We start from the raw sequence: 27,683 nt of genomic DNA on the forward strand, positions 1-27,683 counted from the left end.
AATTTGGGATTTGGCCACTGATTACTGACTCTCTTGAAATGGTTGCATAAGCAAGCTCTGGCTTCTGCTTTGGGCTCTGGTGAGGATCCCATGCCTGTTCTCTTGACACTAATCTTCCACTCATTTTCTCTCTCATGCCACCAGAGTTTTGGCCAGCCTAACTCCTTAACTATTCAGAAACACACTTCAGCTGCATGTAAAATACATCATCATCAGTGAGATGTAAATACCTGTGCCAGAGCAGACCCCAAGGAGATAATTTCAGAATTACTCCTTTGGTGGGCAGGGGGGAGAATTCCCAAAACAAACCAGGATCTCACATTCCTACAGTTTGGAAAGGGGTCCCAAATTCCCTCCTTCCCCCAGTGAATTACTCTAAACTCTCTGAACCTGCTGGGAGAAAAGAGTTTTGGGTGTGAACAACGCAGGAAGTACCAGCATGGATTTGGGAAAACCTTGCATGCTCTGGTGCACCACCCCACACAGCCCAACACAGCAGCACTTTCATTAGAGTAATTCACAACAACAAAGAGTAGCAAGAGGCTGCAAGCAGCAGAGACAAACACTACCTAAGTTCCAGGGACACTGGGGAATTTACTCACCCGACAACAACAATTTCCTGCAGCAGTCTGAGTGGGCATTCAGCGCTGCTAAGTGTAAAGGGAACATGTTGTGGATCCCACACCTGAAAGGGACAACAGTCTTGTGAGCAAGTGCAGGTTACATACATACACAGCACATCAAAAGCTCCTTCCAGAAAAGCAGCATTTTCTCATGCTTTTCTAGGAAGATTCTTTCTTGGTGCCTGCCATTATTTTTATCAGTATTTCCTTAACAGCCTTCTTGAGAGTTAAAAATATTCTGATGTAGCAAAATCTTGGCATTATGCTTTGAACAGAATGTGGCAGGATGGTTTGCAAAAATTCCAGGCAAAGGCAAGGTAAGGGAGGAAGTAAGAGAGCAGATACTGCTTGGAGTCAATTGCCCAGTGAACCACAAATTTCTGCACCAGCTACACGTATGGCAACAGCCATTCTGAGGGAAATGTAAATGCCAAAATCTTCTCTATATTATTTCTGATTATTATTTTTGCAGATGACTCCTCACACTTTCCTTTAGGCTGCCATGTCACAGCTTTCTTCCACAGCCCAAGAACTAATAATCTAATTTTCCTATTTGCTCCATCTGCTCTCCTTGCCTCTTGTTTCACTTTTTCCTCCCTGTAACACATGGCCCTCTTTTCAATCACACAATAAACTTTCAGAGCAGACATGATGGGTAAGAAAAGAAAGGCAGCCATTAGACTGAACCTATCTATCATTAGTCTGAATCTGTATCAGGCAAACATGCAATTTTTAAAGAAGCTGAGTACTCAGCAACTTTAATTAATATCAGGAAATCATGCCAGTTCAGTCCCTAGGCATGCCACTGCTTACTGTCTGAGAATACTCTGAGTCTGGACATCTTGGTGTCTTTCATTCAGCATTGTTTTGTGTAAAGCATCTTGTTATTCTAGAAATATTATCCTACTGGCAGTTCTCCAAGTGCACATAAACATGGAGCCTCTGAAACCAAGTACTTGAAAAGATTATCATCTACTGCCTGCTCCAGCAGATTTTTTTTTAAATTACAAACTCCAGAACAATAGCAGATGGATTCATATCAGTCCTTCATTTCTGCGAGACAATTGGTGGATGGGAGAGTAGGATCATCTTCCAAGAGGATTTCAGATACAGACCCAAAGACAAAAGATCTTGTCTTCCTACCACCATAGATCAAAATTACTTAGGAAATTTAAGACAATTATTAATGTGGATGTTTATAAAGGCATCTTGCTCTCTCCAAGATTTTATATATAAATGTATTTAACTAATTCAGGTTTGTTTTCTAAAAATTTATTCTGCCCATACTTTCTCTGTCTTCACATTAAATGTGTCCTCCTTGCTGCTTCACTACACTGACTTATGTTGCTGTACAGATTTTAATTTTGCTATTAGTAGCATCTATATCTTAGAGTAAATCTACTAAGACATGATCTGACAGCCTGTTCTTTGAAGAAAACATTGCAAGCTCCACCGAGCTGCTGCATCTGTACAAACAGGTTGCATTTTCTAGCCATGGATTCATTCATTTAAGATAACATTGGACATTCCGTATCACTGTGCTTCTCCCTACACCCATTTCCCTCTGTCTCCTCCTCCACCTCCTTATCTAATGCACTATTATTAATTTTTTGGTCAAGATTTCCACCCAGCAGATGTTTTGGCTGGTTTCCACCAAAACCAGCACATTTGCTAGCCAGTGTCCCACTTTTTACAGTGCTGTTCACACTGATTCCTCCCATCACTTGCACATTTTCCCTTCCAGTGCATTGCCTCAAAGACTGGCTGAGCTATCTCCACTTGTTGTGAACAGTGCTGCAGAATTTTCTTTCCTAAACCTGTTTGGGGAGCTCACCTAGAGTTATTTACATGCAGCACATATTGAAAGCACATTTAGCACAGGCAGTAGCATCGTTTCCATCTGCTTGGTATCTCTGAGCCAACTTCTTATTTCACTTATTTCTGCTGCTGGAAAAAGTCTTTTATTTCATCAATGTTCCAGTCACCCAACTGTGAAATAGAAATTTCTAAGTGGATAACCCTGATTCCAAGAATGGAGTGGGCTATCCCAGTGCATCTCATTTTCCCTTAAAACCTCAAGATAACAGACAGCAACTGACTGTACTGGAGAAAGAGAGAGGAAAAACCTACACCTCTATTAAGGTACCAAGATCTTCATGCTGGCTGTACTAATAAAATCCAGTGACACTAGCTGAAGCCTGTGGAATTGCATTATCCATGCCAATTGAAGATCTGTTCCACCTTCTGAGTTTGTAGGGTGGCAGCAAAGGAGAATGGGCAAATGTGTCACTTGCATGAGCACCATCAAGCAAATAAACAAAATGCTGAGAGCTGCAATTCCCTCCCTAATGCAAACCAGCCATTTGCATTTGAAAGCAGGGTTTCCTAACTAGGTAAGTCAAGAGAAGTCCCTGATTTTCATGGCAGGTTCTATGTAGAAGACAAATTATATTTTGGAGATATGTGGAGGTAATTGCCAAAACCTTACATTGAAGAAATCAGATGCTGCTCTGATATCAAGTACAGATATCCCTCATGGCATTGCATTACCCTGATATCACACCTCTGTGTTTATGTCCAGCTTTGCTATTTCCTTTTGACACACCCTGGGAACCTGACCATAACCAAACAATAATATCTATATATATATAGATATACACATCCCTACTTCATGTACATTAACACCATGTACTTCATGTACATTAACACTGTCTCCACCAATGCTTCAGGGAAAAGAAGCAGTACTTGTACAACCTGTAGTCATGCAAGTGGGCACAACAGGAACACAGCAGTTTGCTTCCCCTCCACACTTCCCAACTGTTCATATTTTAGTCTCATGTCACCCACTGAAGCACAGTACAGTTATGCCTGTCAGTTGTAACCTTCCCACTTCAGAAGGTGAGGAGCAGCTGTGTTTGCAGGCATTGGACACAACACTTGATCCTTACAAACAGCTCCACCTGAGGCACCTACTTGGCAGCATCGGCTCCGCTGGTGATGAGGGTGTTGATCAGAAGCTCGTGTCCGTATCTTGCAGCCACGTGCAGAGGGGTGTTACCATCCTTATCAACACAGTCGATTTCCCCTCCTGCAGAAGAGATTTTCATACAGCTTAACACTGGAAAATTCAGCATGAACCAGGGACTACAAGTCTATTTGTCTCTAGTGACAGCATCATGAGCAGCCCAGAGCTGCTCTCTTAAGTCACAGGGACACTAAATTTCCCAGAGCAAGGACCAGCACACAGCAAATTCTCAGCTGTCAGCCATGCTCTGGCAGCAGCACTTGTACCTCTCTCTCTCCACCTGCAGTGGTGGGGAAGAGTGGAAGGAATGGGATGATGTACAAGAGTCAAGTACATGATTTGGATTTGCTGCCTATCTAAAGGTACAAATGGGTGCCCTGAAATAAACTACAAAATAATCTGCTGAAATTGTACCCTCATTTGTAAAGGCATTGCCACTCAGCCTTATCTGTACAACAATGTTAAATAGAGTTCACTCCAGAGGCCATCAGGAACACACTGCAAACAAACGTGTTGTGTGCTTTTTGCATGTCTTACCAAAGAACAGCCAAACAGTGCTAATGTAGAACTTTTCCTTTTGCAATTTAAACCTGGCATCTTGTGTTTTATTCACATAAGCAGGAAAAATTGATTATTTCTTTAGACAGATTACAGACAAGTCCCTGCTTTCTTTTAGGACCAAGAACTGTAACTTTTGCACTCTCTTCTTGCCAGTCAGATTTACTGCACTCCAACTATTCTCTCCTTCCCCCAGTCCTCTCCAGCTGGCCTGCATCCTTGTGGAAGCAAAAGCCAAAACCAGTACTACAGCTGACATCTCCCAGTGCTGAGCTGAGCAAACAGGATTACTTCATGCCTGCTGGCTACACTCCTATCTTTGCACTCCTGGACATTGCACAGCCCCATGGACATCCACAATCCATTTCTTTAAGCACCACAACACTGCTGACTTATGGTCAACAACCTTTTGATCTTCTAAAAGTCCCTCCTTGAGGGATTGCCACCCACCTGGCTGTTGCCATTCTGAACTTTTCCAGCTGATACTCCTGCCTTTGTGTGTGATTCTTCTTTTGCTTCACTTGCATTGTAACTTCTGTGTCCAGTTCCACAGGATCATTTTTCATTCTGACTCCACCTTCTGCCAACTACATTTTTTTTCTCCAAATGTTAAAAACACATTTTCTATTCCACTATCCAAGCTTTTAATGAAAATACTGGATAGTTCCAGACCCAGAAGGGAAACTGAAAACTCCCTCACAACACCTTCCATTTCAACAACAATTAATTTATTACTAACCTCTGAGTGTAGTTTTACAACCAGTTATGCACCAGCACTGTAGTATTTTAATATTCTGCTGCTTTGCTGTGATAATACTTCCTAAAAGCATGTAATAAGTCTTGCTAACATCAGAATATGGTAATAGTTACTGGATGTTCACTATTCACAACTGATAACATGGCTTAATTGCAATAGGAAGAGTTCTAGTAAAGCACTAGACAATATGGCCTGTTGTGGATTCCCCATTCCTGGAAATGTTCAAGGACAGGCTGGATAAGGCTCTGAGAAAGCTGATCTAGTGCAAGGCATGTCTTCCCCATGGCAGGTGAATTACAATTAGATGATATTTAAAGTCCCTTCAAACCTTTCTAATTTTTTAATGGTAAACAAAGGTCAGTGAAATTCTTGAACAGGTTCCCTGGGGCAGAGCATCCACCAGTGGAGGTTTCCACAAATAGAAAGTGCACATGGAAAAGTCAGAGGACTGTGCTGTATTCACAAAGCCTATTAAACTGATGTAGAAGAGAATTGTGATGTTCCAACTTATTTTACTCTTGAGAAATCTATGCAAGATATTGCCCACTTTGGCTGACCTATGTAACATTCCCCAGCACTTCTTTTTCCTCACTTTTAAAGAAAGGTATCACACTTCATTTTTCCAGTTTTAAGATAATCCATTCTTCCTCTACAAGTTGCTAGAGACAGCAACCAGAAATGGACACATCATTAGCCAACTCATTAGGCACTGCAGAATGAAACCCCATTGCTTTAAATCATTGACATTTCTCTCTTCCCCAAGATCCCATGGTAATGAGGCATAAAGTCACTTGCAATGAGATCTGTGTGCAATACTAAAATTAGAGGGGCAGAAAACGAAGAAAGAAAGAAGTGAAACCCAAGTAAGTGGAAGAAGAGTAGAGAAGATTGAAGGACAGATGAAGAACTGCCAGTCCTTTAACACACAAATCCAACAGTGTGCAAACAATGGCTCTAAGCCTCAGCACACTAGACTAAAGAACTAAAAATTGCAGTAAAGCACCGTTTCTTGCATTTTGTCCCAACTCCCTTTTATTGTTACTATTTTATTTATCACAGGAGAGAGATAACAACGAATTTGTATGATGACCTGAAAGAAGCATGATCTACTAAAGAACTCCAGTTAAAAAAAAAAATTTTGTTTAAATGTTTAAATGTGTCATTACATTTAAAGCACAATTGTTCAATCATCTCCAACATTTCACACTTCAGTTCCAAGTTTGGAATTTTGGAAAACAAAAAAACCCCAGCCAGTGAACAAAGTCCAGACCATCCCGTCTCAGGCAGTGGCCCAAACTGGGAAGCTTAAGTAAAGAATCAGTAACAGCAACCTCTGGCATTCAGAAACAGGCCTTTGCCAGATCTCCAACAAGAATAATTGCTATATTCTATAGTATTCTTGGACAAAAAAGATATCTGAAAAATGACTGATAATCAGGAATCCTGGCTACGCCAGGACAAACAGGGTAGTGCTGCTCCTCCCTCCTGAGTGCATATTCAACACCTCATTAAGACAGCGGTAAGAGATGAGCTAAGAGAGGTGAGAAAAGCACAGCTGCTGAGTGCAGAGTAGAAAAAATGGTTTGAGCTCTAAGAACACCAGGGCTCTCAAAGGAGCACAACTAGAAAATTGTGCATCCTTCCCAGCAGAAAAAAATACCTAAATACACCTCTGAACTCTTGTTTTCAGGTTAAGAATCTGAATAGATGATCTGGACCTCTGTCAGCTGGAAGATTATGGAATTTTGTTAACAACCAAAATCTCAGGTTGTGATGGCACAGTGGAGTGAGAGCTGTCAGTTCAGCTCAAAGCCAGAAGTTCATGGAGCTGCCCCTCTGGGTCAGACCAACTGAAAATAGCAACAGTGGATGCCTGATGTCTTGGAGAGCCACTCCAGAGGCACAGAAACTCACCGTTCTGGATGAGGGTCTGCGACCGCGTGAACCTCCCATGGACAGCTGTCATGTGCAGGGGGCTCTTCCCATCCTTACTCTGACAGGAATGAAACAGCAGACGTTTAGCAGGTGAAGGCTTATGAAAGCAAAGGTACAATGAGTACAGAGCAATGGTTTGGGGTTTAGAGAAAGAGACCAGGAAATGAGCAATGAGAAAACAGCATGGGAGTGGTACCAGCCTCTACTCACATCAGTTCATGTTTATTGGCATGGGGTTTCACCTTCATTGGCAAGCACAATCCCTAATTTCTTAATAATTCTGAGTTTAAATAGTGCATTGACTATTCACTGATCTTAAGGGACTTGCCAGAGGTGTTAAATGCTGGAAGTTAAATGCCAGTTTCACAGAGGGGAAACTGAAACACATGGAGTTTTAACTAAAGTAGTCAAAGTCTTATATGAACTCAGAAGACCTCAAATCTTCTGATACTTATACCAGTACCCTCTGTTGGATAACAGCAAATTCCTTTCAGCTTCATCAAGATGTGTGAGTTGTGCCTTCAAGAATATTCAGATATTCAGAAAGCAGAATCACTTTGTAAGCTGGAGCTCTAAATTAGGTAACAAGCAGCCCTGGAAAGGGAACTTTTTGGAATCAGGTTTAATTATATCCATATTATACTGGGAGGAAAAACACTGAAAAGGAAGAGTTCTTTGACTTAGCACCATTCCCTGAGATAACATTTTGACAGCGTTCCTGGGACTATGTTTTAATACTTTTTAGTGCCTTCATGAAAGTGGCTGGCCTAGAGTTTAGAGTTCTCATTTATCATTGTATCACTGTATTTAGCACTGAGAGCTCCCCTGCTGGGATGTAATCTCACCCAAACAGTTTCATGATCAATGTTTTCAGTATCACTCCAATTCCATCAAGGATTTAAAGCCACGCTGTACTTGTTGTTACAGTTTCCTCCTGAGATATGCAAAATAGGATAAAGTAAAACTGTAAAGTTAGTATTGAAGTTTTACCTGAATGTTAACATCTGCCCCATTATTCACTAGTAGTTCAAGACACAGTGCTCCATGAGTAGAGGCAGCAGCAAAATGCAAGGGGGTGAATCCATTGTTATTAGGCTGATTTACATTAGCACCATAGTCAATCAGCTCATTAACAACAGAATCCTGACCATTGTAACAGGCAATGTGAAGTGCAGTATTCCCATAGATGTTCATCTCATCAATCTAAAACGAGACAAGGAGACATAGTTAAAATTACAGACATCAGCTTAGCATTTTCCATAATGCATCACACACTGCAAATGGAAATAGCTGGAGGCCTGAACTGTCAGAGGGCACAGTTCTCACCAGCACATTTCATTGACAGATTATACTCCCAGACAGCTTCATTTGGAATGCTTTACCTTTCCTATTATTAATTCTTTATCCTACTGACAATTTCTAAAACCAATGTGAAGCTTAAAGCTGATAGCAGTGCTGTGTAATGACAATAATGATGACAAAAGTCCTAACAAGCTGGAAAGCTTTTCCATGTAAGTGGAAAAAGCAGGATGAATAAAAACCTCACCATCTTTATATTTAAAAAGATTACAACAGTGAGTATTGAGTTTTTGTGAACAAAACCAGGCATAAGAGCTGCTTCCAGTTTTATTTTGGATAGGGAGTGAAGGTTTCTGAGTGAAAGCAATGTGAAAGTGCACAGAGATTTACACTTCAATAAGAAACACTTTCAGTAGCTCAGTATTATAAAGATGCAATTAAGATTATGTTACTTCTTGATGACAAACTTAGTATTCAACTGCTGTTCTGTAAAACAGGACAAGACAGATTGTACAAAAGACTTGGGAATGGGATGAACAGCCTTCCATGAAACACTGGCATCTCAAAGATCATATCCCCAGTGGGGGAGAATGTGGAACTTAAGGGGAATAATTAGCATAGCACTGCTAATGATAGGAAACAGCTATTTCCCTTCAATTTCACAGCCAACAGCCTGTGAACATGAACTTCTGACAATTTCTGGCAGGTCAATTCAGCTGAAAATGCCATGGCAAAAGCAATGGCTTTATTTGACACCTCTGATTAACTGTCTGATTAGGCTCCTCTGGTCATCTCACTATTGCTTTGAGGAGTTGACCATAACAAGAAGTCTGTGCCCTGATAAAAAGTTATTTTCCAGAGTGAAAACAATCTATCAGCTACAGAGGAAATACAGGTCTGTAAACTGAAGCAGTCTGAACTGCTGTTTAGTAAAGTACACAGTGTACATATGTTAAACAACCACTCATCATATCAAATGAAATGCTGACCCAATGAAAATTTTATTACTCCACCCTCTTTTGCAGGAACGGGATGTATCTCCTGATTCCTTCAGCAAGGTGGCCTGGAATTTACTGTCCATATCAGACTTTCTTTAATACAGAATGTGTCCTGACTCTTGAACCAATAAACCACATGAAGCACGAGGTGGTCTGGAAAATGGGACCCCTTTTCTTTAGAAGTCTTTAGCAGCATCCATAAGAAAGAATAAAAGACTATCTCTAAACAGAGAGAAATAAAGTGCACATTACCACATACCTCCACCCCCAGGTTAAGGAGTTGTTTCACAATGTTAATCTGCCCATTGGATGCAGCTGCATGAAGTGGGGTGTAACCCTTCTTGTCTTTACAAGTCACTTCTGCACCATGATTAATCAGTAAGGCAACAACATCCAGGTGACCTTCAAAAGATAAAAGACAGTTATCAATGAGTAGACCATCCTACAGCATCACTTCTCCCAGATTACTGCTTTCCTGCTAACACTCTTCCCTTTCACTGCTGTTTCAAAGTGCTCCCACGGTTTTACAAAGGAAGAAAAAGCATTTTCATAAACATTTCTAATCCTAGCTCTAGGCCTTGTGAAGAAATCCATGCATTCACCTTTTCCAAATGTGTCAAATTTCTCTTTACTGAATTGATTTTCTACTTGACAAAAGAACAAAGCCACACCTCTTTTCCATTTACTTCTCTCAAGCTAACAAGACTGTGTTTTATTCTCCCTCTTCCAGAGGATAGTGATACAGTGAAAATAGGAGCATGGCAATGCAAGTCTCCCAAAACAGCATCCTATTAATGCCACCTGCAAACACAGCTTCTAACACTTCTTGGCTTTTGTGACAGATAAAAAATAACCTTAATCAATTATAAAATGAAGAGGAACAGTCTTTTTGCTTCATGCTGAGACAGAATTGTCTGTCTTAGAATTAAACATTTATTTGTCATACACCATACAAAGTTGTGCTCCATCTGAGTTGCACAGCACTTTCATGTCAGGGGCAGCTCTGGTCACGTGCAGGGCCTAGGAAACCATATGTACAAAGTCTGTAGATAATTAATGTCCAAAAAGAATTAAATATTCCAGAAACTCTGTGAGAGTTTACAGCTCTCATCTCATTATCTAACTTCAGTCTAAATTGCACTACAGACTCCATTGCTAATTTAGGTTTTAGATGTTATCTAAATACTTTTAAAAGTACACCATGAATTTCTGAAAGCATTTAAGTGGAAAAGAGGCGTGGAATTGCACAGCACAATATAAGAGCCTTTCAAATCTAGAGAGTGAAGTTCAAAGCTCGTTAGCTCAAAAGCCACATCACAGTTGTTGGCAAGAGCCTTTCCATCTGTGTCTGTGTATATCAAAAAAACCACACAATATGCTTTTCTCACAGTTGGAAATCTCCTACTATCTCATTTCTAAAAGTGCCAGGATTAAAATCAAGATTTCTGACAGGTCAAATGAGAGAGTTCCTGGCTGAGGACACACAACTCCCCACAAATTGCAACCTGAAATATACAACTTGGTCAACAAAAGCTCTTGAACAAGCATGACCACTATCACAAGCGATCTTGTATTTTTAAATTATAATGTCCCACTGTAAGAAATTTGCCTTTAATTTGAAAGGAATGATAAGGCAAACTGAATTAAGCAGTTATTTTTTGAACAGACATTCGGCTGCTCTTGACCACTCTGAAATAAAAGGTGACAATTTTCTCCTAACAGGAAGAAAGTGCCTATTGTGCATTTCCTAAGAATATCATAACCTAGCTACTTATGAACTTCAATAAACAGTAAAAATTATGATCACTGTTACCTGCCTTTCATTTAAAGTACTTTATAGCAAAAACTAAGACAGATATATCCTGGGTTTCTTTCTAGCACAAATATAGCTCAGGCTTGACTTAGAGTCAGGATAAAAAGACCAAAATGAAAAAGCAACACAAAAAAGCTCACAATTAACTGTCTTAAAAAGGAAATCACAGCCAAGATCTCCCTAGCTGCAAACCCATAAATGGACAGTGTTTATTTGGATCAGCTGACCCCTTCCCTCTTCAGGGTAATTACAACATTCTCTGTCCATGGCCAGGTCTGTTCTTGTCCATTTTAAGACACGCTATCTGTTTGTGAATAGGAAATCAAAAAGAAGGAGCAGCAGCCCAAGCCTTACCCATGTATGCTGCCCAGTGAAGAGCTCTTCTGTCCTTTTTGTCAAAAGCATTGATGTTTGCCCCTTTGGCTAAAAGCAAGTTCACCATCTAAAAGTAACAAGAGCAGGTAAACCAACCCTCCAGATCACACACTCAAAGGTTTCTAACAGATCAATCTTGTAATAAAGCTGGGATCACAAAACGCTGCATTTGAATGATCGTTTCTAATATTCTATATCAAAAAGATTTAGATTATAACAGAGTTAGACACAGGCATTACTATCTGTTTCCTGAGTGTCCACTGGACACTTTCCAAAAAGTTCAGCGTTTTCAAGGCCAAACACCATGACCATTTTACAGGAACTACCATTCCCCTTTCTTCTTTTATATTAAATACAACTCATCAACTTTCATTGACAGAAGCTTACCGTTCCAGTCTAGGGGCTTTATTCACATAAGTTTTTTCATACAGTTAAAGGACAATATTAGAACAGTTTGCTTGTGTAAGTAGGGATAAACAGAAGCCCATTCCTGGAGCAGTGGAGAGAGCAGCCCAGCGTGCAGCAGCAGGGGCCGGCAGCGCTCACCTCGATGTGGCCGTTGAGCGCGGCGTGGTGCAGCGCCGTGCGCCCGCCGCGGTCCGACACGTTGACGCTGCTCAGCAGCGGGATCAGGATCTCGGCGCACTTCACCGCCTTGTTGGCGGCCGCCACGTGCAGCGGCGTCTGCCAGTTCTTGTCCCGCGCGTTGACGTCGGCCGAGTGCTTGATGAGCACCTGCACGGCTTCCTGCAACGGCAGTGTGACTGCAGCCATCAGCCAACAGCTCCGGCAAACACGGACACCAGCTGAGCTCCCAAACGAGCTCCTTAGAGCCAACACTGCCACCACTGATGGGCTCAGCCTTGCACACTGCCTGCCACCAGCTCCCTCGGACGTGAAGAAGCTTCTGGAAGTTCCTCACAGAAGACGCCCCCACTGCTAAACCCCTGCCACACCAACCCAACACACACCGCTGCAGGAATCCTCTACAACATGAAAAGCACGGCAAAGCGCTGCACGCTTCATTTATAAACAGGAAAAGGGAGAATAAAGAAGAACGTGTGAAAAGAAAATTTTAGCTTTGCAAAAACATGAGAATGCTGGTGTCCCCAGCTAAGCATTAGCATTCTTTTCCTCCCCAAGGCCCAAGCACAGGCCAAGGGTCTCAACTGCAATATCCCTTCTGTCAGCCTGAGACCAAACAACATCTTTTAAGGTTAATTTTGTTGGTTAAAAGTAAATATTTCCCAGTGAGAAAATGTACTGTTCTCTCTTGAGAGTCCCTCTTGCTGGACAATTCACAATCAGTTCATTTCTGCTTCTACTCATGCATCTGCCATTAAGCAAGTCTGATAAAAACCACAAATTTGTCTCAAAATTGCATTTCTTCTTCCTTTTTCCCTCCACAAACAAACAAAATACAGAGGAACTACTGGGACACAGCACCATTCAAATAGCCTTGTCTGATAAATACAAATCACATCTGGTATGTGGGAGAGTCCTAATCCTACATAGTACCTTATTCATTTTCTGTAAACTGCAAAGTTTTCTGTTAAGCCCAGCCAAAATTTTATTAATGAATAACAACTGCATAAAGTATGTTTATATAGTAATTTTATATCTAGAATGGCTCAGGAGAGTGCCTGCAGTCTGTATCAACACTACACACATCCTGGAAGTTTTATATCTTTGTCCTCAACTGATCTCAGCACTTTCATTTTCTACATCCATCTCACAAACTGTCATCTAACAGATTTTTTCAGTGAGTGACATTGCATCTCTTACAGCACAAATAATGATATATGACTGTTGATACCTCAATAGGATTTTGTTTTTTAAATTACAGGCCTACTATTTTAAGAGTCATTTAAATGTAATTCACAGGAGACCTACTCAGCTGGGACATGAAGTCAGTAGGAAAATCATACACTCAGTGAAAGAAAGAAGAAGTTAAACGATAATTTTTAGAAGTAAATAATAAGGACTGAATATCCAAAGCTAAAAATACTTAGATTTTAAAAGAAAAATGTTTACACATTTTTGTTTACATCTGCAGTCTGCTGATCCTTCAGATAAGGGATCAAAAGTTAAAACCCTTATGGAAAAGTTTCAATTCTACTATTTTTGAGAGCATGACCTTTACCCTTATATTATAGTTTCTCCATATGCAGTGCCCAGCTATGGTGTAAGCCTCTGCAGTCAGTGTCTCAAGCTATCCCAGGTTATCACAGTGAAATCTCTTAACATTTTCAAACTTTTTAGGGCTGGAAGCTGATACATCCATTAACAATCCTACACAGACACCCTAAGGGCTGCTGATTTGTAAATAAACATTTAAATCCCTAAAGTCCCTGAAAAATCATTAAGACATAAATACAGAAGTGTCCATTCATTTAGTCAACATATAAAAGGATTCAAAGAAATAATTTCTGAATCCTCTGAAATCTTCATAGTAAAAGATTGATAATAAAACTTAAAATTTTCAGTGATCATTCTTAAAAAACTGTACTCACAAGAACTACCAAAACTATACTGAGTCCTACTGGTCAACTTCTGGTCCATTAATTCATCTTATTCTATCATTGGGAACTCTGAATTCACTTACTGCTCTCTATTACTGCCACCATCAAAGCTGCACATGTCTTCACTTGTGTCAAAAGGTAAAAAAACCAGCACTGAAAGAGCCTTAAAAATAATAAGTCCTGTTTCCTAATTATTATCAAAAGTAGCAATTATAGTATAAATAATGAGAAAAAATGCTAGGAGAAAGCTGAATGTGTTTATGAAATGTACCATGGAAAGGTGTCAAAGACTGGTGCCTTCTCCTGCTGCCTGACTAATGCATCTGAGAGGTACCAGAACTGTCAGCACACTTTCTCATTGTGCTTCAGCTGACAAAGAGTTAAAGATGAGACACAAAGCCACAGAAAGACATACATTTTCTGTTAGGACTGTCACTGATGATAAAAATCACATACTCTGACACAGCCAAAACCAGAAACCAAGCTCACTGCAATTCCCGCATCAGAAAGACTGTGGCTGTTTTTCAAGGTTTAAGTCTGATCTTTGTTTTCCAACATGGCTTTTTGTATATTGCCTCATTACAGCATTCATGGTGTATCAGATATTCCTTTCAGAGGGTTTCAGAGGATGCCAGCAGCTGGGAAGCTCAGCCAGCAGCCAAACAATGCCCAAGTTCAGAAGCGAGCCCGGGATTCCTGCCTCCAGGCTTGGCAACCGCGGGACTGTTATGGAGGTGATTCCAGTCCATCAGGCTCTGGAAGACAGCCATCCTCTGTCTCTTTACAGCCCCTCCCCTCATCCCCAGCAGCCAATTCGGTCTGCAGTTGGTAAAAGTAGACAGGGAGGTCCACAGTGGAAAGCCAAGAACAATGGTGGAGTTGAAAACAGAGGAATGCCCAAGCTGCATTCCCGGTAGTTACTGCTGCTGCTTTTTAAGACAGCAATGGAAGAGGTACAACATGATGCCAGAAGATTTCTATTTGCCAAGTAGAAGAAATATGGGCAAACCTTCCCCTCTGCATAATGAAATGCATTAACAGAAAAGCTAACGGATGCCTTGAAATATAATTAACCAAAACAAATTATGTGGTAATGCATGTTGGATCACATCCACATCCACATCCACTCCCTTCTGGCACACACACAAGGATTTATTCCTCTTTTTTCACTACCTGAAGATGATGTGGGCACTGCAGACCACTGTGGACTCTATCCCATGTGCTCATTACTCCCTGTACTTGCTATGGTAATGCAAAGCAAGGTGGAAATCCAGCACATGAAGGCTCAAAAGCAGCTACAGGTAATTTTAAACACTGGTCTCCAGCTGTAATGCCCTGCATGCAGGAAATGCTTTCCCTCTTTGCATGCCCATGCCACCTGCCATGGCTCTCCAGGGTTTGCTTTTCCCCCAGCATGTTGGTTATGTGTGAAAGCAGGCTAATCAAATCTTACTCACTTCACTTCTTGAAGCAACTGCTCGATGGAGAGGAGTCAGCCACATATTGTCCTTGGCATTGACACGAGCGCCTGCAAATAAACAGCAGAGGTTACATGCACGCCTTGGGTGTGACACTGAGAGCCTTGCCCAGCTGTTCCCCAATAACCAGAGCTGAGCATGCTACTCTCAGTGCTCCCCAGGACTCCTCCTAGCACCATGTTCACCTTGAAAATGCATTTCCAGGTATCAGATAGATAATGTGAGATTCAGAAAGAAAGGAGCCCAACAGATAGGAATTGCTTTGTTACAGGACACAAAAGAAGCAAGATTTGTTGGAAGGAATTGCATACATATGCATGTATATGTGTGTCTATGTAGATGCATTTTTTTAGATGAACTGATACAGCTGAGGGGAAGAAAGGCACCCTTTGCTCAAAGCACTCTGCCATCTGCAGACATAATGAAGGGAACTAGCTTGAGCAACCATCTCTTGTTTCCAGCTCCATCAGGCAGACCACCAAAAAATAACCACTTCCCTGCTGTGCAAATCCTGCTGGGATCAAGAAAACAGGGCCAGGAAATGCTCAGGTTGGAGGCCAAACTGGGCACTTAGTACATCAGGTTCTGTGAGTGTTACTGGGCAAACAGCAGAAGAGCAGGGATGAAGAAGACACTCATCTGCCTCCTGTGCAGTTCAGTGCTGACAGGTTCTCTGACAAGAGGATGGATTTGGGTTGGCTTGCCAGAAAAAAATGAGAAAGGAAGAATATTTCACAACTACAGTGGTCCTGGCTGACTGCAGACCCAGTTTTTTTTAAAGGTATCCCATAAATTTGTGCAATCAAAAAGATTTTTTTGCAAGAAATACTAAAGCTATTCATTGATGTGATACCTCAGGAAGGAAATCTAGTGATAAGGACTAGAGAAACTAAATTTTCAAAGGGCTTAACCTGAAAATATTGCACCTCACAGGTTTGCAGGTAGCAGTATTAGCCTGAGAAGAATAGCACATGCAGAAAATAATGTAGAGAAGCACAGGTGTCATACACACAGCCTTGGTGAGCCTCTGAACTTCAATAACAAAGGGATGCTTAAGATTCATTTTGCACCATAACTTAAGTGCATTCAGAAGCCTGTAATTAATAAATCCCACTCTCTGAATCACCAGTACTTTCTGAGAGCTGATTCTCAGGAATATTAAGATGCTTGCCTGTGAATCACAGTGGTTATTGGGAATCATGCTAGATAATCAGAGAAGAAACAAGTTCTTGCATATTTCCACAAGTCAGGATGAAGTTTTTGGCTGCAAGAAAAACAAGGCCATAACTTTCATAACTACTGCAAAGATGAGAGGCAATTCTCCAAACTCACCTCACAACCTGATAGCTGGGGATACAACCTGCCCTCTGGAAAAACACCCTTTAGAAAAGACAGTTTCAAAGAGGTTTTTCTCTTTGCAATGCATCAATTTAATATGCTCATGATTTCTGTTTTACAGGAGCTACACAATTCAGCTGTTTCCTGTTACAGAACCTGCTCTTGTCCATTTACTGAGATGCACATCTTCTAAAGAGATGTTTCAAAACATTTCCTCTTGTACTGCCACTTCCTTTACCAAAATTCAGCTTCTAGGTTCCCAGCAGTTCCTTGCAGGCAATGGTTAATAACAATGATAAAACTTCACCAGCGCTGATGCACTTGTTTGGGGATATAAAATATCTGTCATTTTAAGGATGATCAAGCAGAGGCACTGGGGGAGCAATGCTCATGTTTGCAAAGGTGTCCTCTACACTCCAGGAACTTGGGGGTCCCATCCTGTGCCTGACAGAAAGTCCTAACTTCAGGGATTTGCTTTCTGAGCCTGAAGTAGACAACATAACATATAACGTTACACATAAAATCAACAGAGAAGAAACTTTCTGAATTCTACTTTCCTTTAATATGGCTGTTTTGTAATCTTTGCCATTTTTCACCCTTAAAGTTTTCTGCCAGTAGAGGAAATAAATCTGAAACTGCCTCTGTTCTCGTGAGACCTGAAATAAACAACTCGATGCTGGCTTTCAGGAATAAAGTTAACATCTCTTTATCATAACTAAAGTACAGTTTTACAGTTTTATGCCTTTTTCATAACTAAAGTACAGTTTTTGGCACATCTGCCAAATCCATATTCTAAATCTCCAATATTAGGGATAGTCAATAGAGGAAGAAAACTGTACTCTTTAGCCTACTAATGTCATTATTTATGTGCACCTTTCCATCTTCTCCTGTTAGATACAGCAACAGGCCCACAAAAATGTAAGGACAGCTTCTTGGCAAGGAGCCAGAGCCTTCTGAAATAGTAAAACAAGGTTATATTGCCAAGATAGCAAGGGCCTTGCTGGGGAACAAGGGGTAAGGGACTGAGCTCAAACATGATGCCGTCAGGCCCAAAGCCCAGGATGGGGAGAGGCACAAGCACTAATAGGAATGCAGCTTGTATTTACCCAGACAATTGCTCTTGCACATCCACAACTGTGGCATCATACAGAGACTCCTTCTGTGAGAGGGTTACCTTGCTCCTTCTCCTTTCTGACAGAAAGCAGGTGAAGGAGTGCTCAAAGCTCCCTGCTTTCATGTAGCCTGGAAAAACAAAACCACTCAGCACTCTTCCCCAGTTTGGACCATATGATTATGGGTCAGACCTTGGAGCTGTATCTGGCTCTGACATTTCATGGGCCAGGGTGACTCACTCCAGCTGAGGGATCTGGCACTGTCTCTCCTGCATCAGTTCCAAACAGACTCCATTTCAGTGGCTACCTAGAAAGCCATTCCTGGTCTGTCTCCAGCCACCCGGGCAGAAATTTCATTCATTAGACACCACATTTATTTGTGCCACCACCAGTTTATGGACCACAAATCTCAGAAGGTGTGTATTTAATTTAATTTCTCTCCTGAACACTGTACAAAATGAAATGTTCTCATACTCCTCCTAGCTTCTACTCATGCTGAGAATATTGCTTGACACCAACAGCAAGTGTTCATGTGCTTTCTCTCTGTGAAAACACCATCTCATTTCAAGTCAGACAATGAAGTTTTTCTGCTTAGGTAATTAAATGTTATGTTCAGATTAATATTTTTGACACACTTTTACTCCAGTTTTGATCCAGTTCATGGATAGATCACAGTCACAAAGAGGTGTTCATAAACAAGTCATAAACCTGCTCCTCCAAGCCTTAGAAACCTCCAAACCTGCTCTTGGATACAAGTACTCATGCTCATTATGAGTAATGATACTTCAGAACAATTAATAAATACATTAGACAATACAAAATTCATTTTGACTCATGCTGAGCTAGTGGGGAAAGAGCCACACAGTTCCTGCAGACTGAACCCCAGCACAGTCCTGACTGACACAAAGTTCAAATTTTAAAACCCCACATTTTAAGTTTTTCACACTCTCTTGGATATATAAAAACTCCCCAAGATGGATCACCTACACTTTATGCTGTTGATCAGACAAACTCTATAAGCCTTGAATGACATTTTGGCAGTGAGGTGCTGGAACTAAGTGTCCCAGAAGAACTCTAGAAGCCTTCTTCCCTCATCAGGAATGTTCACTGTGACATTTTTGGATATTGTTTGGGAAAAATGGGTGAAACCACTTCACCTTTCTCTTTATGAGGATATGGCCCATGCTGTTGCTTGTAAAACTTGAAAAAATACATTGCTCCTGCAATCTCCTCACACCACAATGGAACAACAGTGTGTGACAAACAACACACACTGCAAGAACACATGCACAGATTAAATTTATTAACTCCTTCCTCCCAAGGAAGAAAATCATGCTTGCATTTAGCACAATGAAAACCCACCCAAGCATAACTTGCCAGCAGAACAGTGTTCTTTTCAACCACTCTGCTGCTATCTGGGGTAGAGTAGAAAGATCTGATGTATGATGTATGTCCAGCTAGTTACCCTCACTAAGCAATTAAGCAACCCCAAATGCCCCCAAAATGAGCAGAGGAAACACATAGCTACAGCAAGCTGAGTTCTCATTCTCTGCCTTCTCCAGGTCTGGCTAGACTGGTGAGCCAAAGAAACATGATTGTGTGGTCTGCATGTACCTGATCTGACTTTGAAATTTGGTGCTTTAAGCAGGAGGCTGGACCAGGTCATCTCCAGAAATACCTGCCAGCCTGAACTATTCTAGGATTCAAGGCTGGAAATTAGAAGGTGCCTTGTAATCAAAGGGCTGAGAGTTCTGAAATAACTTTAAAAATACATGGAATTAATTTGAAGAAGCAGTTTACAAATTCATGAAACCAGCTGCATAGCAAGGTTGCTTGCAAGGGATTAGAAGTTTGTACCATAAGGTTCATTTCAGTCCCACATTCTTAAATCCCCATAAACTTTACTCTTACAGTTCTCCAGCTTAGAAAAACACTGCCTTTGAAATCTGTAAACACATCCAGGAGTTTCCCATGAATTATGCTCCCTTTTTGAGAAATGACTGTTTTATGCTTTGTTCTGACATATTTTGATCATGTTTTCTGTCACTACAACAGTTGGGAAACAGTTTTTTTTATTCCTTTTGTTTAGATACTTCCTACTATACAGTTTCTAATATTCAAATAAACTTCCTGACTATTAGAAACATGTTTCTAATGTAAATAGCACTTACAATTAATTTAAGCTGATTTATAATATTTTGCTATTATTCCATAATTTTTGCTTAACAGGAATTCTTGGACTGTAGTCCAGGATGTGAAGCCACATTTCAAACACGTACTTCACCAAGTTTCTGAATCACAAATAGTATCAGTTTGAAAGCTTTCTAAGTTGTTAAAAGTTAGTTACTTTGTTTATTAATTCTGTTCTGTCACAGGGCGCGTTTTATGATTGTATCACCAAATTTAAATATTTTCTAAGCTTGCAAGAAATGAAATCAGCTCTGTGAAACTCAGAAATAAACAATGCCCAAAACTCCCTCATATACACTTTGCTGGGTATTCCCTGTAGCTTTAAAATGAGTTGATTCACCAATCAACAGCAGTGAGGGACTATACCTTACCTGACAAAATGAGAAGCTCAATGATGTCTGCATCTCCCAGGAATGATGCAACGTGAAGAGGGGTTCTCTTCTCAGCATCCTACAAAACCACAGATTGTCCAGTTATAAAACATGATCAATGAGTGCAGGCATTGCTGTTAAAGAGCAAAGCATTTGTATGCATTTATTTTTCTGTGTGCATTTCTGTTTGTAAGCAGAAATGCAATCTCACCCAGTGAAAGGACAAAATTCTAGACCTCAAAAACACCTCCTCCCAATAATCCTCTATTTTGTATCACTCATTTCCACCAGAGCTTGCAGAGACATTGCCTTTACTCTGATACCCTGTTACAGGGAGATGAAATCAAAGCTAAAATGAGCAAAGACAGCATCTTTAGGTCTCTTTCAGAAATATTTTCCACTCTTAGGTATCACAGCAGCATAATCCAGATGCTTCTGAATATCAGACTTTGTAATGAGGTTTGCATCAACAGTACAACACCAGAGACTCCAAAAGGATAACTGAGTAGAATTATTTGGAACCACACACAAGGTCAAGATGCAAGCTCCTCTTCTTCTATGTACACCATAGCCTGGATATCTGCAATAGCCCAAGATGGGCATGTACACCTAGAAGGACCCTTAAACATAAATACAGTATTACTAGACAAATCTGCATTTAAACTTAGAAGATATATATACACACACACACACAACTTCTGAAGTTATATATATAACTTACATATATATATATATATATATATATATATATAAAACTTCTGAAATATATCCAGGGTTTTTTTTTTTTATTTCTGTAATTTTCCAAATTAAGGAGTGCATTTTGCATTTTAAAGATTTATTTTTTTTTAATTTCAAGGGGTATAAATAGAGTGTTCACAGAACCCCTTTGTTTTATTGCTTTATTCAGCTGATTCCAGAACATGGGCCTTTAAAAGAAATTAAAATGGATAACAGCAACCACTGCTAATATTGCACATTGTGCTATTTGATCCCCATTTCCAGTCCTAAATGTATTTCATTTTGGTTTCTGAACCACATAAATAAGTTCTAAGAGACCTTATCAATCAAACTTATTACAACCTACTATCATTAAGTATTTTAAACTAGTGACAAATTCAATACTTCCTGCACACAATACCAACAGAAAAACCCTACCAATATTTACACTCTGTCCCTGAAAAAGATCTCTGAACCTGTCATGAAAAATATCACTTTCAACATGCCCAAGCAGTCATCAACCATAAGCTATTTTGGAATATCTTCAAAGTATGCTGTAAATGTAGACAAATCTGTGTAGCAGAACCATTTGTCATGGGAATGTTGAGAATTGTTTTCCAGCACTGAGAAGCACAGAGCCACTGATCACCAGAACAATTTAAGCTTATTTTTGTGTTTGTAGGGTTCTTTTAAACATACAAAATGTACGTAGTCCTCAAATTCTGCTGCACTGGGTTTTGATCTTATGTATTGGGCATGCACATAAAACACTCAGAACACTGGTTACACAAAACTCTGATTGTCACAGGTCAGAGGGGAACATCTCTTACAGGCTTTAACTTTCTCACAAGGTAGGCAAATTAAAAGAATATTAAGCAGTGCCCATGCAGCAGCGTTCTCTCAGGAACCAATATCACAAGTTACTCTCACATGCTTCATTCCTAACAACCACAGAATAGCTTCTACAGGCTACATAAGTGCATGTGAGATCTACAGTTCTCATACTCCCTGTCCTAAGGCTGACCATGGCAAAAAATATTTTAAAAAAATATAAAGTATATATATAACAGAACCAGTTTTATTTTTTTTCTTAGTTTGTTGATATTAATGGATGAAGCTCTCTCTATTACAACACAGTACTTGTAATAGCCATTGTACCTGTCAGTGCAACACAGCCAAGTTTGGCAAGAGCAGAGCATTTTGAAGCTGAATGTTAATGATACAAGACCAAGCAATTTTCTGTATTGTGGAACCAAGGCTATCCAGTGCCTTGTTGATTATAAACAATTTTCTGTACTAAACTGTAAATCTGATGCAAATTTGATAACTGAGGGAGGAAAGGACGTGAAACAGATGATTTTACTCTTCTGTAACAGCAATAACTAACTCTGTAAGCTTTCTAAGCTTCCAGTGTTTAAAATCAATACAAAGTCCTATCATACTGAGTGTGAATCAAGTTTTCAGAGAAAGACAAATTAGTCAAAAAACTGAATTTAAGCTTTATTTCTCCAAGAGAAAAAAGACCTAAAATTTCTCCATGTATCACCACCAGGCAAAAATCAGTGCTCACTTGCACACAGAGCCCTATAGGCAGCATTTTCTGGAGTTTGGCAGGGAGAAATCCACATGCAACACTCGCAGTTGAGCATGCAGCTGACCACTGGAGGAACATCCTTGAGTTCCTGTTCAGCCTGTGCACAGCACTGGTACCACTGCAGAGGTACTGAGGCTTTTCTGCCTCTCTGTCCCACCAGAGCCACTGTGTCCCTTTCAGAGCTGTGATCCCTCACATCCACACCTCCTCACTCACACACCTCACTCACCGCACCCCAGCATTCATTCATTCAGCTCCAGACACTCTTGTCCTGTGCTGCTGGTAAGTGAATCAATAATGAGCTAAAGACTGCAGGCTGTACACAGAGAGAGGGATAAAAATTGCCATTTCAAGGAAAGGCTTGGCAGAACCCCAAACCTCAACATATATTATCAAGGCAAGGAAAGTAAGTGGGGGGAAGAGATGATAACAGGATTACAAAAAGCATTAAGAGAAATAATCAGACCTGCTTCAAGTGCACTTCTCAGAAGAACAAAAGGTCAGCAAGAGACAGTAGATAAGCTATAAACAATGGCTAGAAAATCATGCTGAGATGAGATAAACTCTCTTTCCAGTCCCTAAAAGGGGCCTACAAGAGAGCTGGAGAGGGACTTTTCACAAGGAAGTGTTGGATAGGACAAGGGGAAATGGCTTCAAGCTGAAAGAAGGCAAGTTTAGATTAGATACTGAGAATAAATTATTTACTGTGAAGATGGTGAGGTACTGACACAGGCTGTCCAGAGAAGTTGTGGATGCCTGTCCTTGGAAGTGTTCAGGGCCAGGCTGGACAGAGCTTTGAGCAACCTGGTCTAGAGAAAGGTTCAGGCCCTTCATGGCCAGAGTTTGGAATGAGATGAACTTTAAGGTCACTGCCAACCCCAAACATTCTGCGATTCTTTGAAAACTGTATTTGTGGCCTGTATTAGTTCAGAAAAGATGATGCTGCAGGTTAACATTATCCGTACACTTTTTATTTTTTTAATATAGATAAAAGAAACTAAGAATCTAACAGCCAGGCAATCAGGAACAGAAGACCTCAGCAGGAAAAACACTCAACACATGCTTAAACTGTTCAAGTGATCACAGGGGCCCTCACAGTGGCCCTGATAAGGCCCTCACAGGCTTAATGTTAGACTAGTCCTTAAGTGCTTTATTGGATCAGAGCCTGGGGTACATGAAGATTAGCAGAACAGTGAGCTGAATGAATCATATCAGCACACATAAAATAAACAGGCACATTAAGGAAAGGGCCTACATTTTCTCCTCAACACAGCCTACATGTCAAGGGAGATAATGGATTTGAATTTTGATATTAACTGCAACAGCTCAGATCAGGTGATGCTTAGGACAGAGTTACTTACTGCTATGAACCCCAAAAAAGAAGGGGTAACAAATGGATCCAGATTAATCCCTAGATTCTGGGTCATTCTCTCCCACCCTTCTCTAATTAAAAACAGCACCCCAAAATACCCCCATCTACACACACACAGCACGATCTCCCTGCTTCTGAATGGACCAAACAGCAAGTGTAGGAGATGTCTACCTGCAACTCATCTGGCAGTCTGGATTGTCCCAGTGACATCACAAATGTCCTGGGAAAACAAGCTGCTCAATGCTGACCACACTTCCCATGGATGCAGTGTGCATTCAGTACCCAGGGGAGGGAATTGCCCATTGCCAGCTAAATATAACACAGTTCATGTCCTCAGGGTGCACAAGTGGCATCACATACATGCCCCCAAAGCACAGGTAGGGACTGGAGAGGTCCAAGTGATGATTAAGGTGGCAAATGAATTAAAACCACACTTGTAACCCGAACAGATTTCACTTTGTTGCAAAATAGAAGCCACAATTACAGCAGTATTCAGAATGTAGCCATTTCCATCAACAAACAAGTCCTTGGCTTGGGAAGTTATTAATTATTTTACCAGACCAAAAAAACCCAAGTAATCTTCTAAACTTCTGATTTCCTCCAAACTCTTTCCTGAGATTGTCTCTTGGGATGTCTGCACATGCATTCCTAATTTTGTGCTATTTCTCCATGTGCTTTTTCTTTTGTCTTCCAAATTCTTCACTTGATGGAGATTAAAAAAAACCCAATTTTTTAAACTTCAGAAATTCTCAAATCTTGCTGCAAAACCAGACTTTTACTTCATATCCCTGTCCCACCTATTTGAACTATTCCAGTGTTAGCACAGCCAAACAAAATGATCAACAAAGGACAAATCTCTGCCAAGCAATGTCAGTTTCCTCTCAAGTGAGCAACCAAACGCTAACATGGAAGTAATTAAAAACACCCCTAAAATAGAAACAGAAGCATGCAATGCAAATTGCCAGCTCACAGCACAATGAGGGGGAAATCTTTTCATCTTTCTTCAGGGATATTTTAAGCAATTGACACTTCCCTGTAGTCACTACTCAGAAAACAACCTGCAGAGTTTGTGTTGACCAGTATCTTTTTAATTACTCCAAAGAACGGCTTTGAGTTTTGCTCCTGATGAGGCAAAGCACTTTGGGTGGATTTTGAGCATTGTGAGCAGCATTCTGGGCAAAACCATTCAATGACTTTTTCTATTAAGTACTATGGGACTCATCTGCAAAACATGTATTCTCATCTAATCTTGCACCTGACAGCTGAGAGCATCTCCCTAGCAACCATCACTAACACAACCTGCAGCCAAAGAATAGAAAAACACTGGAGAAACCCACAATAGCCTCGTACAGGAAATGCTGGTTTGAAAATCCAGCATGAAATACTGAGGAAATTTTGGGACTATGGTGCTCACCTACCTTGCTGAGGGGGTTTTGCTTGGCTGGGCTTTTTTCTTTGGTTTATTGAGATCATCAGCAAGAAGAAAGAAGGAGGAAGCTGAAGGGAGATGATTCTTTAAGGAGGCACTTTTAGGAATTTGCAGGAAAACAATGAGGTACCGATAATCATGGGGGAAACTTAACGTCAAGGTCCTGGATCAGATTTAAAACAGTGGCATGTCTTTCCTTCTACTGGACAGCAAACAGGGTGGAGCCCCAGCCAACCAGATCTGTAGGATCACTTCTCCAGCTCCTTTTGGCAGCTCTGAACCGGATAGTTGGACCCTACTACCTGCGAAAGCTGCATTGCCAAGACCATACCAGACCAACTGCTGGAGTCAGCAATGAATAAACTGATGGTTTTACATCACAGAAAGAAAAGTTGATTCAAAAGTCCAGGAAACACCTGGAAATTATCATTCTGCTTCTGCTTTATATTCTCACCACTTTGAGAGGCCACAGATTGTAGTCAGGACTGGCAGGATTTGTTTCTAAAGTACAGATATAAGTTAAAATCAAAGAGGGGGAAAAAACCCTTTCCAGTTTCTCAAAAAGGACCAAGTTGACTTGGAGATATTTTTTTCACTGCCAAAGCACTCAACTACTACTTGTTTACAGCTGCTTACCATTCTGGCTAGAATAAGCCAATCTGCAAAACAGTAATTCCTTCATGGGCAAATTGTGGCCAAGATTCTGTTTCCTTACTCTCACTGCTGAGAATTATAGTGAAGCTTTAGTTCAAGTAGAGTCAAATGCATAACAGCTCCTGATCTGCAAAGACTCTTCATAAAAGGAAACCCTACAGAGAGTAAAAATATGCAATTTTCAGCTGTTTTCATTCATTTTCTCAGTAAGAGAAAAAACAATGTCCCTGACTGACCTGCACACTTGGAATAATTACCATACACTTAGAAAATTTAAAGTCATCTGCTGGAGACAATTACATTGACTCCTACTTAGGATACGACTGAAGCCCCAAATCTCTTACTTCCCAATAATTTCCATTCTGTTATGTGTTAATTACCGAGGACACTTCTAATACTGCTATTGCCACACTCCACAAGCATGGTGCAAAACATGCCAAGTCACATACCAAGGCATTGACATCCTCAGTTTTGTAGATCAACATTCGTATCTCTTCTGGATCACCACTGAAAATCGCCTGGACCAGGGGTGGCTGGAAAAAGAAAACAGAAACAGAAGCATTACAGGTTTGTTTATTTTCTGCTTAAACTGAGAGCATTTTACTCCTGCTAACAGTTGCTAAGCTGCCCAGGGACATGGTGTGACCCCAGGACCAAATCACCAGGAGTATCTCATCAGTAAGAGCTTGAGGTTTGCTTGAGCATAAACTGAAATCATGAGCATGTTTGTACCTATAATGAGCGTGTGTGTGCACAAACAGGGACCCCCATTAGAACGGCAACTTTTGTCTTAACAACACACAATTAGCCCAGATGTTCTCCCTGGCATGTAAGGGGAAAACTAATTACATCAGATGCTTGCTCTTGGCACAGATTAATGGCCATGCAACACACATTTAGAAACAGAACATTATGCAGATAATGAATTTCTGGGCAATCACTAAACAACTTGTATTTTTTTACTGAATAAATACGCAACGAGCGCAGTTAATTTTAACCACCCAAGAAGCGAAATAATTATCTTATTGTCTCAAGCCTGTTATTATGCCATTATGAATAGGAATGCAGAAATAAATAACCAGGCCCACAGGAGAAACAATGTGCCATGCTCACTGCTCTCCAGAGCTGGCATCACCACTGAGCAGCAGGAGGGAGCTCTGCGAGCGCTCACCGCTCCACACTCAGCCAGAGCTGTGACTTCAGTCCTTCCACCACCTGGGCAGAAATGTCTGAGTGAGCAACCAAGCTGGCAGCACACTGAGCTAAAAGAAGATAAACTGTGCTGCTGGAGACTCAGAGAAAGAAGGGGACAATTCTCAAAATCCCTACCCCATAAAGCGTGTGAAACGTGCCCCACTTTCACCAGCACACTCCTGAAGGCAATGCGTGCCCCACAAGTCTCACTCCTGCTTGCCTCATGGTCCTACTGGAAGAAAAGGAGTTTGTGGTGCCATGCAATCACCAGAATCTAAAATAATCCTGCAAAATGGCAGCATGCATGACTGCTTAAGCATATAAAATCA

The 27,683-nt window shown here is 40.7% G+C and overlaps 1 protein-coding gene across 4 annotated transcripts in view; it reads right to left on the bottom strand.

The window, feature by feature from the left end:
* ANKRD44 (ankyrin repeat domain 44) overlaps positions 1 to 27,683 on the bottom strand; it is a 125,212-nt gene that overhangs the window by 37,432 nt on the left and 60,097 nt on the right. For all 4 annotated transcript variants that reach the window (XM_079311420.1, XM_079311422.1, XM_079311419.1 and 1 more), the window contains exons 2-11: positions 26,610 to 26,693; positions 20,395 to 20,473; positions 15,363 to 15,433; positions 11,930 to 12,130; positions 11,363 to 11,450; positions 9,455 to 9,597; positions 7,889 to 8,101; positions 6,878 to 6,956; positions 3,597 to 3,711; positions 603 to 685 (exon numbers count right to left, since the gene is read on the bottom strand). In XM_079311420.1, the coding sequence (XP_079167546.1) occupies positions 603 to 685; positions 3,597 to 3,711; positions 6,878 to 6,956; positions 7,889 to 8,101; positions 9,455 to 9,597; positions 11,363 to 11,450; positions 11,930 to 12,130; positions 15,363 to 15,433; positions 20,395 to 20,473; positions 26,610 to 26,693 (1,156 nt within the window). The remainder of the gene's footprint in view (positions 1 to 602; positions 686 to 3,596; positions 3,712 to 6,877; positions 6,957 to 7,888; positions 8,102 to 9,454; positions 9,598 to 11,362; positions 11,451 to 11,929; positions 12,131 to 15,362; positions 15,434 to 20,394; positions 20,474 to 26,609; positions 26,694 to 27,683) is intronic.

This window comes from Erithacus rubecula (genome assembly GCF_903797595.1).
Source record: "Erithacus rubecula genome assembly, chromosome: 8".
Lineage (NCBI taxonomy): Eukaryota > Metazoa > Chordata > Aves > Passeriformes > Muscicapidae > Erithacus > Erithacus rubecula.